Here is a 16,343-nt window from a genome sequence, read left to right as displayed (position 1 = left end):
CCAAGGGGTGAATGGAATCCTGGTTCTTGGTGCTGTGTGGCAGCAGTGCTAACCACTGAGCCACCCAAATAAAGGCTATTTATTTGTAGATGATATTAGCATTGGGGCAAGAGGAATCCAATTGATTTGATTTAGCAAATGAACTAGTGCACCGAGCTGAACGGTCTTGTACTCTATAAACCTATGTGCTTCTAAACAGAGCTTAGAAATTGCTCAATTCCATTTGTGTGCATTAAAAACTAAAACATTTCGGTAACACTAGGTAAATTGAGTGGTAATGAAAGGTAACATCGAGAGCTTGTCCTTACCAATTACTGTCAGCCATCTGGCAATGGAGCCATAGACTTCATCCAAAATGAGAATGACCACCAAATTGATGATAACTGCAGTAGCCGTGACGATGACCCTGACATTGTTTCTGGCATAAGCGTCAGGGCTCACAGCCATAGCTGCTGCAATGGAGATTCTGTACAGGATCACTCCAAAGACTATCGCAAAAGTCAGGCCAATCTGGAGAAGGCAGATAATCTTAATTAACGATCCAAAGCTTTTGTGCCTCAAAAAGAAATTTTAAAAGTTTTTTTGAAAAAATTAAGTGATAAAAGCATGTAGTAACGAAGTTTTCATTAAAATTTAAATGTATTCTCAATCATAGAATGATAATTGCTGTATTTATTGTTGGCTAAGTTAGCAGCTGAACAAGTTGCAGTTAGATAGTGCTCAAAGATATCGGAGTATTTTACAGGGGGTTGGATAATCAGTGAGGATTAGAATTGATCACAGGAATCTGATGAGTAAAGGTGGCATTGGAGCTTTAAGTGGCAATGAGAACTTTAAAGATGATCCTGAGTTGGAAAGCTAAGAGTTTAGCAGGATGTGGCCAGGTGCAGCTACTTTTAAAAAGTTATTAATGAGGAATTTCCAATTTCATTTCAAATTGTGGTTTTCTAACATTTCCTCAATACTCATCGTCATTAGCTCTGGGGTCAGTTTTAATTCTCATTTTTGCGTGTGCTTCTTACAGCATCAGAATTAGAATGAAGAAATGTCCAATCGAAGTATTGCAATGTTAAATTTTTAAAAGTATTTATTGCTGCACCGGTGTGTTGAAGCCCAAGTCATTTAGTTAAAATGGAGGGCTCAGGTAGTGTGAAACAGAGCATTTTCACTGGTAAAGGGCCAGTAATTGAAGGACACAGCTTTAAGATAAATCGTCAATACAGAGGAAAACTAGAGGAACATGATTATCTGTGCAGTGAACCATAATGATCTGGTAGAAGACTGGTGAAGACAGATTCAAGAGCAACTTTCAAAAGGAAATTGAATAATACTTGAAAAGGGGAAAAAAAAACTTGCATGGCCATAGGGAAAGAACAAGGGAGTGGGATGAATTGGATAGCTCTAAAATAGAGCCAAACTAAAAAAAGTACAATGGACCAAATGGCCTCCAGCTGTGCTGCATAATTCTTGACTAACTCAGTTTGGTGCTACGTAAACGTGCATGTTGCAAGGTCTCATAATTAATCAATGTTATCTAAAATAGAAAAGCAAGGCTTGTAAAATATCTACTCCTATTCATACCATAAATAGAACAGAGACGATATTGGTGACGTAAGCTGGGGTGCGATCCCTCCAAGTCAGCTTCTCCTTTTCAGTCTAAACACAAAACAGAACCAGTTTACAAAAAAGGAGTTAATCTCTCAAGGCTATGTTTCAACTCAAAATGGTGCTGGGAGCTTCTGCTGAAAAATCAGTCTGGTTGGAATGGTGAAATCCATCAGATTTCATCCTGATATTATTGAGTTAACGTAGACACTTTGATACAATCGACTCCTGCACCAAACATAAATGGCCTTTCCACTTGATTGTTTGATCTAGGCTTGAACATATTCTCCTATTCACTGACACTGCCAGTTGGCAGCTCATACTCGTGTTTTTATAATACTTTCTTTTAACTATAACATTCTAAACAACTTCTTAAAAAGTCCAGGGTGGAACAGATGACAAAGAATCGGAAGCACAGAAACAAGGTAACTTGTCTGCACTGGAGTTTGTGTTTTACAAGAGTCTCCTCTCCCCAGCTTCATCTGCCCCGTGTGCACATGCCTTGATCCAGACATTTCACTTCACCATGGTACGTTTTAGTGTGCTGCAGGAGGAGTCTGATGCTCAAAACTCTGAAGTAAAAGCTGATGTTAACTATCATAAAATGTTGCCTTTTAAAAAAAATTCACTCCTGCTCTGGCATATTCTTCCAAAGCCAAGAGAAATGTTTCATTACGAAGTTCGGTCTGCACCATGAAAAGAACACTGCCAGATGGCAGAGACCTTCTTTATAACGAGGTCTGCAACATTTTGGTGGACAGTTGTAGAAAGTAATTGCTTCTTAGATTTTATGTCTGTGCTAAAAGATAGTAAAATGTTCTTGCACTATGGACTAGAAAGTATCTGAAAACCTGTACTTTCATCAGATTGATGCTGCATTGACACTCAATGAGACAGCAGATATGCATACATCCAACGAGCTCCAGCACGTCCTGCAGTGTTTTCTCTTCCGCCTTCTGTAACCTCATCACCTGAGTACCTAGGGATTTACTTCCCCTCCACTACTGGTGAAAAACATCCTGCAGGTGAACAATGAAGGACCTCTGCTCTCTTTCTCCTCTCTCAGCCTCCCAACCTGGAACTGTCCAAGTATGATCAAATAGTGTGCAAGGTATTTAGCCTTGGCTAGACCAAATGTTTCTTCAGCTAAGTGTTATCTTTCTCCTCATAGTGGATAATGGTGTTTGGACACTGCCACTGTTTCAGTCCAAAATGAACTGTTGGCAAGTATTTGAACTTATTGGTCATTGTGCCCAGAACACCACCAACTGCAGACAAATCAGCCAGCTTCCACGCAATTCATTTTATAAACAATGATGTTAGAATACTATAGAAAATGGAAGTTTCTTAGAAGGCCTGTGTTATTGTTATAAAAAATACAAGGACAGAGCTCAAAGTGAGCTGTTGACTTTCAACCAGATTCACGGTTTCTTCCAATTATTAAAATTCCAAAGTTATTTTACAAATTTTTAGTCAGGAATATACCTTTCATATCTATACATGATGAAATTAATTTTGAAAAGTGGACAGTTACAAAGGTGAAAGATTGAAGCATCAGCTGATAGTCACATGAACTGTCACGTATTCTTGATTCATTTGAGAAGTTTAGGAAGATGGAGAACTAGATGTTACAAATTGCTGCGTCATTAATCCTGTAAACTAAACAATGGCAGCATCAGCTAATTGCTGATTCACAAGCTCTCACATCACCCCACACTCCCCCAAACATGCACCCTCTCAGACTTATACTGGTTATACTCTCTCACAGATACTCACACCACTACCTTCCTGCACCCCCCCCCCCAACCACAAACATACACGGGGGTTTGTGGGGTGAATTTGTACTTGCAGAATAACATTTTGCTCAAAAAATGCATGAACGCATGTAAGTTTCTGTAAATCCTTTTTTAGATTAGAATCAGTCTGAATATTGGGGCACAGAAACTCTCACAGGGCACCTCACACCTTCAATGCATTATCTGAGCTGACATGCTACCTTTGTTAAAGTTCACTTGAGAATGTAACTTTTTTTTTTACAAAAGTTCTGGGAATTACATATGAAAGAACTGAAACCAACATGGTCATTCTAAAAGACGAGTCACTTAAACAATCCAGGTCTTTTTCAATATATAATTTCAGTTGCAGCACACTAAACTTTTGCTCTAAATTATGTGTCTTATGATCTTATGCCCCACAACCACCTGAAGAGGCAGTACCTGGAAAGCTAGTGCTTCCAAATAAACCTGTTTGACTATCATCCGACATTGTTAACTTAAAATGCACAAGTTGATTCAGTGAAGGGTAGTTCAGATAAAGAAATGAAGAATACAAAGCTGTATAACGTTTTTAATGTATCATTCACCGAATGAGGGCATTGCTGACTGGGCCAATGCATTGTCGAAACTTAATTACTCTGGAGAAGATAGTGATGAGTTACCTTCATGAAATTCTGTCATTCCTGACATGTCCAGTGCTGCTATGGACAGAGTTCCAGGATTTTGACTCAATGAAGGAATAGTGATAGTTCCATGCCAGGGTGCTGAGCAGCTTGGCCAGGAACCCACAGGCGACATGAAGTCTGACTGGATGGGTCTAGAATGCTCAAGACCAAATATAATTAGACAGCGGATCATGGATCTAGGTGAGTTAAGGGATATTTGGACAGATACTCGTCACCCATCTGTAACCCACAGTGGAAAGGTTCTTCCTATACAGAGATAATGTACCAGGATTCAGGAGGTGTATCATAACATCTCATCATTCTGATTCAATAACATTTATAACTAGGGTTGCTGATGTTCATGGAGTGGAACTGGAACTAAATCTGACTAGGAAGATATATGGTTAGCTTTTGTCCAATCAATATTTTAGTGGTCAGGTGTTTAACAAGCATTCTCACACATCTGCTGCCCTTGTGCTTCAAGGTGACAGGGGTCACAAGTTTGGATGATAATGTCAAAGCTGAATTTCTGCAGTTTATCTTGTAGATGGTATGTACGGATGCTACGGAGCATCATTAGAGGGGGGAAATGGATGTTTGTCAATGTGGTGTCAAACAAATGGGCTGCTTTGTCCTGGCTGTTGTTGAACCTCTAATATAGTTGGAGCTGCATCCACCCAGTCAAGTGGAAAATATTCCATCACACTCCTGATTTGTTCCTGTGATTTACTTTAGCAAGATGTTTTATATTCTCACCATTCTTTAAAACCATTTCTCCTGAATACCCTATTTGATATAGTTAGATTTATACCTAAACATTTTTCCACTTCAGGCAAAACAAGGTTAATGCCAACCAAAAAAAAATCCCCAAAACTTCTGCTTACTGATCTGTTAGTTTTGGGAGAAAACAGCCTCAGACTGTTTATCCTGATACTTGCAATGTCCAAGTTTCAGAATTAGCCTGGAATTTCTTCAGCACGTTATCCAGGGCCTTCGTATAGCTTTAAGAATATGGAGACCAGCGGTTTTTATAATTCTCCAAGGGTGGTCTGGTCGAGATTCCACACAAGTCTAACATAACTTCCCCGTTATCCTTCCTTAAACATCACATTGGTTTTTATGATCTTATTAAACAGTATCAATTTATGATTTGAGCATCTGTAATCTCACTCATCTCAATTAGATTCTTATCCAGCATTTAACTGCTTCATTCTTCAGTCCAATATACCCCGTATATCCCTTCACCTTTACTATCAACTTTTTTTGTAAATTCATAAGTGCGTGCAGAGAGAGACATGAAGATGGTATCAGTACTTCATATGAACATCCAAACAAAGACAAGTTACCCCTCTTTCTGATGACTCTGAAGTATGAATGTCAAATCAAAATAGTGAATTATATGATTGAATCTAGTTGCTTCGCACGTTCAGCTCTTCACGATTTTAGAAGAGATTGCTGCCAGTTCACTTCCCTTTTAATTCATGGGACAGCCATGTTGTCACTTTTTCCATTAAAAGTACTTATAGGCCATCAGTATTGTTTAGAGGCCTTATCAGGTAGATGCAAATTCAAGCTTTCTGACATGACTAATACATGATATCAATGAGGACAAACATCAAAATGGGAAGCTTAGCACATGTAAGCCCCTGAGTAACAACACCACATGAAGCTACTACAGTACTAGTCATGCGTCACAAAATACATCACATGGTGCACAAAGGTCACTAGGACATGCACAGTGGCAACCAAACCAAGGTGACTTGGAACAAAACGGAATTAAAACGTGTCTACATAATTACTCACATGCACAGCCATTCTAAATTTGCTGTATTACCAACTATCAGATACATTAGATATAATGTGAAAAAGCTTTGGAAACGTATAGCTTGTTGAGAAAGACTGGCACTGCAAATAGGATTATACTCCTTCAAAATTTAGATCATTTTTGGTTTAAATAAATCACTAATTCATTTGTGGAACAGTCATTTCACCTGTTAATTAATGGAGCTCGGCTATGAATGGGACCTTTGTGGTGGGTCAGAAAGAGAAGCCAAACCAATGACCCCTAGTGAATGTTGGTAATCCTAAAAAGGAAGCACTTTAAACCAACATCTTAAACAAGGAAAACTAATTTCTTCATTGATTCTATTTCCTGACAGTGAACTGAACCTCATAGTTATTTGCTCTAATTATATTGTGGTATGGAGTTGAAATAGCAGCTGACATTAGACGGATACTTTACTACAATGAAAAATAGCTTTGAAGTAAACAAGCTTGGCCCATGTCTTTCTGAACAAACTTGGGAGAAAAGAATAAGCAGTTTTATTTTCAACTTGTACCAATTTGACCCCGGCCATGGCAGACCACACTCTGTTTTTCCATTTGTTTGGCTGTTCATCCACTGGTTCCGATGTCTTCTGAGGTCAGGCAGAGAAAAGGACCACATAGGAAGGATTACATTCAGTCACACAGCATCATCATAGACTACAACTGGATCCAAAACCAAGTTATTTAACTTATCGATTCTCTTTTGGTGGAGAATGAAAGGGGATAAACTTTCCTCCTGGACTCAACATGGTGAAATCCATTTTAAAACAGCTTTAGCATCAAACTCATTCAGGACATGTTGTGAATGCGCCAATCAACAGTGAAACTCCATCCACTTTCATCCGACAATATATATTACCCTCGACTCAAAGACTCCCTAGTGTAAAGAGAGTAGATTTTTCTCCTCGATTTAACCAGCTTTTGACAAGACATCTCCCAGCAATCACAATAGGCAGCATCAGTCTCATACTGGGCCGTGCTTCCAATTGCACAGGGAGAAGGCTCAATACACTGGATAGGATTCAAATTCTAATCTTAGATGTAAACAGACATTGTTGCAATGGACTATATTAAACAATCCATGAATATCAAGCATTTTAATAAAGGCACTCAATGATCAACAGACAACTAGAGTAACTAACATCATTTTTCTTGGAAAGATACGCAAATCAATTAAAGTTGCATACACAAAAATTCTGTATGAAGATCTACTTGGAAACTGCCAAACATTTTACCAAGTCTAAAGACAAAATGCCAAGCTTACTCGTTAGAAAGTTCATTCATACCTCTTCCTTCTTTTCGAGTTCTTTCTTCAAAACTTTACTCAGAACCTTGGCCTCATATTCAGGTCGTGGATGATCCTGTGTGTTTCCAAAGAGAAAAAGAGAACTAAAAATCTTGGCATTTACAAATTAAGAGAAAGCAATTGAAAATATAGTAATTTGTCTTCTTTAAACCTTTCCAGCCATTGAATACCCATATTCTATTACATCATCTATTACAATCATCGGGAGCTCAAATTATATTTGGATGCATAAGCAAAAAATCATTTCTTTTATTAAACCTCATCAACTTTGGATTGCCTTTGTGTGTGTCAAGGAATAGGGGTTGACTCATGCTTTACATAAACGGACGAAACATTTTCAAAAACTCCTCAAAATGAGTCGAAGCCACTGTTTCGTTTGATGACGCTCAACACATTTGCCTCTACTCTATAAATCAATAAACGCCACTTACTGAAGGCTCCAGCTTAGTTTTATTTGCCCTTTTCTCACTGAAAAACACAGGCATCTCACTGCTAGCAGTAATTCTTTCAGGAGTCTATTAATAAGCTATTGTTGAGGTAAAAGTAATTCAACCTCTAGTCATGGACCATATGGCAAGTTCATTATTGAGAACAAATTTACTGGGAGAGACAATGTCTGGAGAAAAGCTCACATTGCAGACAGCTTTATTTGGCTATTGCTGATCGGATATTGACAGTGCAGACATCCAACTGGACACTAGAGGCAACAGACAGGAGATGAAAGCTCCCCCCAATCCCGATCCCACCAGTTATTGCTCAAGGATAGTGGAACCAAGGGTTATGGAGATAAGGCAGGAAGAGGATACTAATTAGGAATGATCAGCCATGATCATATTGAATGGTACTGCAGACTCGAAGGGCTGAATGGCCTACTCCTGCACCTATTGTCTATTGCTTCACCCTAAATACTCACCTAACCATTTTAGTTATTTTCAACCTGTTATGTTATTGCCCACCTAACGCAAACTGGAGGAACAGCAACTCATCTTTTGACTAGGCACGTTACAGCCTGCCGGTCTTAACATTGAAATCTGAGCTGAAAATGTGTTGCTGGTTAAGCACAGCAGATCAGGCAGCATGCAAGGAACAGGAAATTCAACATTTCGGGCAAAAGCCCTTCATCAGGAAAGGGCTGTGCTTTAACCAGCAACACATTTTCAGCTCTGATCTCCAGCATCTGCAGACCTCACTTTTTACTCGAAGATTTTAACATTGAAATCAACAACTTCAGATGATTATCCATCTCGACCCCTGCGTTTTCATTCTGCTCCATAATTTTATTTCATTTATTTTATTTATCCATTTTTAAAATTTTTTTCCCACTGTTCTGCACCTCTTATTTCTTGATTGTCTCTCTCTCGCTCCCCACTCTCTTTTTCCTCTCCTCTTCCCCCTTTGCTACCCTTCGCCTGTGCTTTTATTTTGCATCTAATTCACCCATCGCCCACATATTTTGTCACACAGCACTGGCTTCAGCCTTAATCATTCACAGCTCCTAATCTCCCTATAATCTCTCGAGGCACTGTCATTATCACCTCTTTATTGCTACCTTTGCTTCTGGAGCCATGACTCACCTTCTCCCAGCCTGGTATAAACACCTCCCTATTTCTCCCTTGTTTTAAGCTGTGACAAAGGGTCAGTTAGACTCTAAACGTCAGCTCTTTTCTCTCCTTACAGATGCTGCCAGACCTGCTGAGATTTTCCAGCATTTTCTCTTTTGGATTGAAATGCGGAGCCTGTTCAAGGAACAGCTACTGCATGTCCTTGATAAGTATGTACCTGTGAGGGAGGGAGGAAGTGGTCGAGTGAGGGAGCCGTGGTTTACTAAGGAGGTTGAATCTCTTGTCAAGAGGAAGAAGGTGAATTATGTTAGAATGAGACATGAAGGCTCAGTTAGGGTGCTTGAGGGTAACAAGTTAGCCAGGAAATACCTAAAGAGAGAGATAAGAGCCAGGAGGGGACATGAGAAGTCTTTGGTAGGTAGGATCAGGGAAAACCTCAAAGCTTTCAATAGGTATGTCAGGAATAAAAAAAAGACTAAAATAAGATTAGGGCCAATCAAGGGCAGTAATGGGAAGTTGTGCGTGGAGGAACAGGAGATAGGGGAAGCGCTAAATGAATATTTTTCACCAGTATTCACACGTGAAGACGACAATGCTGTCGAGGAGAATACGGAGAAACAGACTACGAGACAAGATGGAATTGAGGTTCCGAAGGAGGTGGTGTTAGAAAATAGATAAAGCTCTGGGCTGGATAGGATTTATCGGAGGATTCACTGGGAAGCCAGGGAGGAGATTGCCGAGCCTTTGGCTTTGATCTTTATGTCATCATTGTCTATAGGAATAGTACCAGAAGACTGGAGGGTAGCAAATGTTGTCCCTTGTTCAAGGAGGAGAGTCAGGACAACCGTGGTAATTATAGGCCAGAGAGCCTTACTTTGATTGTAGGTGAAGTGTTGGAAAAGGATATAATATATAGGATTTATAATCATCTCAATAGGAATAAGTTGATTAGGGATAGTCAACAGTTTTGTGAGGGGTAGGTTGTGCCTCACAAACCTTATTGAGTTCTTTGAGAAGGTGACCAAACAGCTGGATGAAGTTGTTGATATGTATGGATTCATTAAGGCTTTGATCAGGTTCCCCACAATAGGCTATTGCGCAAAATACAGAGGCATGGGATTGAGGGTGATTTGGCGGTTTGGATCAGAAATTGGCTAGCTGAAAGGCAGAGGGTGGTGGTTGATGGGAAATGTTCATCCTGGAGTTCAGTTACTCAAGGTGTAGCACAAGGATTGGTTTTGGGTCCATGTTGTTTGTCATTTTTATAATCAACCTGGATGAGGGCGTAGAAGGATGGGTTTGTAAATTTGCAGACGGCACTAAGGTCGGTGGAGTTGTGGATAGTGTCGAAGGATGTTATTGGTTACAGAGGGACAGAGATAAACTGCAGAGCTGGACTGAGAGGTGGCAAATGGAGTTTAATGCGGACAAGTGTGAGGTGATTCACTTTGGAAGGAGTAACAGGAATGCAGAGTACTGAGCTAATGGTAAAATGCTTGGTAGTGTGGATGAGCAGTGAGATCTCAGTGTTCACATGTATAGATCCTTGAAAGTTGCCACCCAGGTTGATAAGGTTGTTAAGGGGGCATATGGTGTGTTAACTTTTATTAGAAGAAGGATAACGTTTCAGAGCCACGAAATCATACTGAAGCTGAACAAAAAACTCTGGTGTAGCTGCACTTGGGAGTATTGCATACAGTTCTGGTCACTGCATTATAGGAAGGATGTGGAAGTTTTGGAAAGGGTTCAGAGAATTTGTACCAGGATGTTGCCAAATATAGATGGAAGAGGAAAGGCTGAGGGACTGGAGGCTGTTTGCGTTAGAGAGAAGGTTGAGAGCTGACCGAAGATAAATCAGAGAGTTAGATAGGGTGGATAGGGAGAGCCTTTTTCCTGGGATGGTGATGGCTAGCACGGTGGGGGGGGAAAGACATAGACTTCAACTGAAGGGCGATAGATGTGAGACAGATATTAGATTAGATTCCTTACAGTGTGGAAACAGGCCCTTTGGCCCAACAAGTCGACACTGACCCTCCGAAGAATAATCCACCCAGACCCATTCCCCTACATTCACCCCTGACTAATGCACCTAACACGATGGACAATTTAGCATGGCCACTTCACCTAACACATCTTTGGACTGTGGGAGGAAATCGGAGCACCCGGAGGAAACCCACACAGACTCAGGGAGAACGTGCAAACTCCACACAGACAGTTGCCCGAGTTGAACCCGGGTCCCTGGCACTGAGAGGCAGCAGTGCTAACCACTGAGCCATCATGCCACCCCATATCATAGGTAGTTTCTTTACTCAGATAGCAGCAGGGGCTTGGAACGCACTGCCTGCAACTCGCCAACTTTACTGGCATTTAAATGGTCACTGGATCGGCATATGGACGAGAATGGAATAATGTAGGATAGATGGGTTTCATAGATCGACAGAACGTCTGGGACCAGAGGGCCTGTATGGAGCTGTAACCTTCTATGTTCTAAACTACTAACAATCAAAATCAGACTCCCAGTTTCTAAAGTAACTGAACATTGCTGCACTTGGCTTCATCATCATTTTATTGAAATTCTAAAGTTACCCAACTGAAATAACTGACTGGATGACAAGAAAAATCCTTCCAGCCCGAAGACAAAGATCCCAACATTAAAACAATTGTTAGCGATTACCAAATGACCGTGTCTTGCCTACAATGGAACACATAGGAAGGACAGCAAAAGCACTAAAGTTCCAAAACACATGACATTATATTCCTGCCCACCCCATACAAGAATTACTCAGAAGCTTAGTTAGGCAAAGCTTTAAAAGGTGTACAGTATTTAATTTTAAAAAGTTCCAACCTTTAATCGTTCCTTCAAGCCGTCAGCAACAGAAGAAGAAACAAGAGTTATTAAACTGTAAAACACAGTGAGAAAAGATAGTTTACTTAATATAAATTTAGAAATTTCAGAAAACAAATTTTGAAGGCTAACCTCATCTTCTTCAAACCCAGACAGATCCCATTTGGAGATGAGCCTCATTTGGCATCTTTTCCAGTGTTCCATAAACATGGCAGCTGGAAGCAAAATAGTACTCTGTTAAAAGACTGCCTGTCTCAGAAACAAATTAAAAACAATAGATTGTTTAATAAACTGAAAACAGCTTTTGTACAGATACATTTAAAATAATTCTTAGTCCTCCCCATTGTTTTACTGCAGGCTTTTCGGTGAAAAGTGGAGAGCGCTTCTGGAACTAATTTTATGGCATTTGAATCCTTTTCTGATGAAGGAATTAAACATGTTAGAAGTGTAACAGTATATTGAGATGAAGGTCAGAGCCGCTGCTTCAGTTTCCCAGCCACCATCCCCTACAATGGCTCGAGAAAACGTCTGATGCTGAACCAGACTTGACACAACCTGAGCATCAGATTTGAATAAAAGATGAGGTTCAGATCCCACGTTCTCCATGACCTTCGGCTGTCTACTCCCACATCATGAATATCAGCCATCCCCACTCCAGCAGAGAATGTTCAATCACTTGCATTATTCCAAAATTTACACCCAATTGGAAATATCTGGATCTGTTCATCAAGATACAGCAAATTTCTACACTTAAGGTTTCAGAAGATTTTTTGCAAAGAAACCATACTTCCAGCTGTTATCTCTGAGGACTTCAACACCACCCAGCATATCAGAGCAAAGGTCTCACGTATGCTGTCCAAACTCAGCCAGAGATACCAAGCAGATGATTCATCTTGGCCTCCTCCAGAGGTCCCCAGCACTGCAGAGACCAGTCTTCAGCCAATTTGATTCACACACATATCCAGTGCCTTCAGGCATTTCTTGGTATTACAAAGGCTGGGATCCTAACCACATTCTGGCAATAGTGTTGAAGCTCATGCTCCAGAACTTACTCCATCCCTAGCCAAGCTGGTCATAAGTAACTATCTGACTATGTGGAAAACTATCCATATTACAGACTGTTGCATACATATTACCAACTATTATGGACTGTTTCCCCTTGAAATTCAGTGGAATACCACTGAATCACCCCATTAGGAACATCCTGGACACCCCCATTGACCAGAAACAGAATGGAGCTGGCCACACATAAATTATGACGACAAGACCTGATCACAGGCTCCAAATCCTGCAGTGAGTAACTCACCTCCTGACTCCCTAAAGCCTGTCCACCATCTGCAAGGCACAAATCAGACATGTAAGGGAGTACTTTCCATTTGCCTGGATGGGTGCAGCTCCAGCAATATGAATAACAACATTGTCTTTCTTGAGGGAAACAGTTGTCTTTGGATTATCATTTCTAGAACGCTTGGCTACAGATAGGAATCCCTCAACTTGTCTAGATCTGTCACACACTAACTCATGGAGACAGATTTCTTGTTTCGTCAGCACCACAATTATTATTATATTATCCAATGATCATATGGTTGATGATTGAGATGTACCTCAAGACTTCATTTTTCTTGAGGAATTCCTAAGTCCCTGCACCTCAAAATGCAGTTGTAAACAACCAACTGGTCAAGAAGTCTCTGCATAAAATGTGCACTCATTGTTTAATTCTTTTATAAATAGTCAAAGCTCAACTTTGATAATATTTAGCAATTGTTACACGATGCCAGTCAAGCTCTCTGCTAAGATCATCCGTTAAAATATTTTGTTTTGCTAACAGTCCATTATCCTTTGTAAGCTAGACTTGACATAACCTCTGCGAGATGTAGCTGAATCTCCAGGGGAAAAGCACTTGGAATACCTGATGTGACATTCTATTTCTGACTATGTGACTGTAACAGAATCAAAATAATATTACTGCCTTGGCTCAAGCATACATGCGTATTCAGCAAAGTATCTAACATCCATGCTGCCTCCCTGGAATTTAAGGGGAAGATTCTCTCTATTTATGGCAAAATTTAAAATTTGTAAAGAAAACAATGATTCAAAACAAAGAGTGAATCTGATTAGTAAAACTTCAGACGTCCACATCCATGACCCCAAGCTCCCTGCTTCTTGTTGATTTACCATGACCTCTGCCCTCCCGAACTATCCCAAAGGTCAGCAACCCATCTTTCCATTAAGATTTCGCAGTTCTCAGTCTCAACATTAGCTTTTAATTTCTTTCTCTCCTTACTGGTTTCAGGAAAACAAGGTGTTACTGGGAGGGGCATTTGTTGCTGTCCCTAACTGCCCTTGACCTGAATGGATTCCTAAGACCTATCACAGGACAGTTAAGAGTAAACCACATTGTCTTCCTCAGAGTCTGGCCTGTGTACGAGACTCCAGACTTTCAATAGATTTCCTTCCCGAGGAGGACATTAGTGAACTAGATGGGTTTTTGAGAACAACCAATTTGCAACCTTGATAACCAAATTAGTTTTTAATTCCAGATTGATTACACTCCATTCTGATGCAGGTCCTGAATGGAGATAAACACACCCATGTTTGCAGGCTGAATTTGTCAGGGTAGGATAGGGGCTGGAGGGGAGGGGTAGTGGTGACAGGTGGAGGATTACAGTGGGTGATTTTCCCATGGAATATTAATAGTGGAATACTGACTACTTGTTGTAATCTACAGCTTTCTTCCCCCTAATTCCATAACGTCTGCCCACCATTTTCAAATACACAAAGAAGGAACACTCTCCACTTGCTCCAAATGCATTCCAGGAGATTGACACCATCAAGGATGCAGCAGCTCACTCAACCAACGTAAACTCGTTCTTCCCTGTTGTCTGGGCTGGAGAATATCAATGATAAAGGGACTGGACAGACTGGGGTTGTTTGCCTTTGAGCAGAGGAGATAGAGTGGGGACATGATGGAGATGGACAAATGATGAGGAGCATGGATAGGGTAGACAGGAAGGAACTTTTCCCCTTAATGGAGTGATGACTAGGGCGCGCACAGACTGATGGAAAGGGCAGGAGGTCCAGGGGAGATGGGAGGAAAATCCTTCTCACCTGAAGTGTGGTGGGAATCTACAACTCTGCCTGGAAGGGTGGGGGGAAACAGAAACCCTCATTTAAGAAATATTTAGATGTGCGATTGCGATGTCAAAGCTTACTAGGCTGGAAAATGGAAGGAGAATAGTTAGGCGCTTATTTTTGACCACCATAGACTTGACCAGCTGTAAATCTCTAACTTCTTCTTCTTGGTAGCTCACAAAGGCTCCTTCAATAGCACTTTCCAAACCCATGACCTCTAGCATTCAGAAGAGCAAGGGTAGCAGATACACTCAGTTACGGCATGTGGGCATCATCTGCTGGGCCAGCATTTATTGACCATTGCAAATTGCCCAGAAGCAACCACATTGCAATGGGTCCGGAGTCACACGCCACAACAATTTCCTTTCTTAAAAAGAGTATCAGTGCATCAGGTCAGCCTGCGATAACCCACAATGGTTTCAATCGGCTTATTCTTTTAGTGTCAGATTTTTAAAAACTAAATCCAAATTCCACCCATCTGCTGTGGTGGGATTCAAACCCAGATGATTATCTGGCCTCTGAATTCCTAGTTTAGCAACAAGATGACTAGGCCATTGCATCCACTGGTATTTCTAAGTTACAGTTCCTGCATTCACCGATGAGAGTTCTCTTTCAATTGACATGCATTTGAACAAAAGATAACTGGTTACGAGCCTTCGCAAATTCACAATCTTGGCCATGTAGAAGAATATGGATAGCAGACACGTGGCAATACCACAACCCACACTTCAATATATTGCCAAGTCGGAATAGTGTGTAGTCCCTCTGTCACTGGGTCAAAACATTCTGCAGCTCCCTCCTTACCAGCACCAGATGGATCAAGTTAGCTCACCACCAGCTTTTCAAAAGCTATTAGGATGGACATTAAACATTGGCCTTGCCAAAGCTCAAGGAAAATCTTAAAACTTTGTTCTCCCACACAATTTTAGATCAGAAACATGGATTTCTGTTTTCTTATTGATATTGGAGGAGAAAGTGAGGACTGGAGATTAGAGGTTAAAATTGCAGGAGAATCGACGTTTCGGGCATGAGCCCTTCTTCAGGAAGGGCTCATGCCTGAAACGTCGATTCTCCTGCTCCTTGGATGCTGCCTGACCTGCTGCGCTTTTCCAGCAACACATTTTCAGTTCTTACTGATATTGCCCAATTTAGAATGGGGCAAGTTTTCATGATTGTAGGAAATCATCTTGTCTCTTTTCTCCATGTGCCATTCAATTCTGCTGTACTCAGTATTACAATGCCAATGACTTTGCAAATATAAGATATACATATATAATTCATGCTTTAGTCTTGACACAGCTGGAATAAGTGGTTTTAAATATCTACAGGTATTGATAAGATTTGTATTTTGATACTGAAAGTAAAGCAGCTATGTTTCTTTCCATTGTCAAATAGATTCTCCATAAATCATCCTAACCTGATCATAGTTTACTTTAAAAAAAAAGTATATTTTGTTAAAACAAACCAACTCTCCCCAGCAATCTCTTTCTGTAGACCTTCCGAGATAGTTTGTTCTCAGTACCAGAACTTCGCTGACTGACATTTTAACTTATTGAAAGTGGAGAATCATGTTCGGATCGAGGTTAAACTAGCATTACTGGTGGGGCTCCAAACTCTCAAAAAATT

The 16,343-nt window shown here is 40.5% G+C and overlaps 1 protein-coding gene across 1 annotated transcript in view; it reads right to left on the bottom strand.

Moving 5' to 3' along the window:
• The window catches only part of ano1a (anoctamin 1, calcium activated chloride channel a), a 200,217-nt gene that overhangs the window by 64,708 nt on the left and 119,166 nt on the right, over nucleotides 1–16,343 (bottom strand). Inside the window, exons 13-18 of the mRNA XM_060838674.1 lie at nucleotides 11,718–11,800; nucleotides 11,586–11,597; nucleotides 7,159–7,233; nucleotides 6,385–6,459; nucleotides 1,582–1,656; nucleotides 309–510 (exon numbers count right to left, since the gene is read on the bottom strand). Coding sequence (XP_060694657.1) covers nucleotides 309–510; nucleotides 1,582–1,656; nucleotides 6,385–6,459; nucleotides 7,159–7,233; nucleotides 11,586–11,597; nucleotides 11,718–11,800 — 522 coding nt within the window. The remainder of the gene's footprint in view (nucleotides 1–308; nucleotides 511–1,581; nucleotides 1,657–6,384; nucleotides 6,460–7,158; nucleotides 7,234–11,585; nucleotides 11,598–11,717; nucleotides 11,801–16,343) is intronic.

Source organism: Hemiscyllium ocellatum, chromosome 18, assembly GCF_020745735.1.
Source record: "Hemiscyllium ocellatum isolate sHemOce1 chromosome 18, sHemOce1.pat.X.cur, whole genome shotgun sequence".
Lineage (NCBI taxonomy): Eukaryota > Metazoa > Chordata > Chondrichthyes > Orectolobiformes > Hemiscylliidae > Hemiscyllium > Hemiscyllium ocellatum.
Note: the sequence above shows the minus strand (reverse complement) of the source record. Positions and strands in the feature narration are given on the sequence as shown.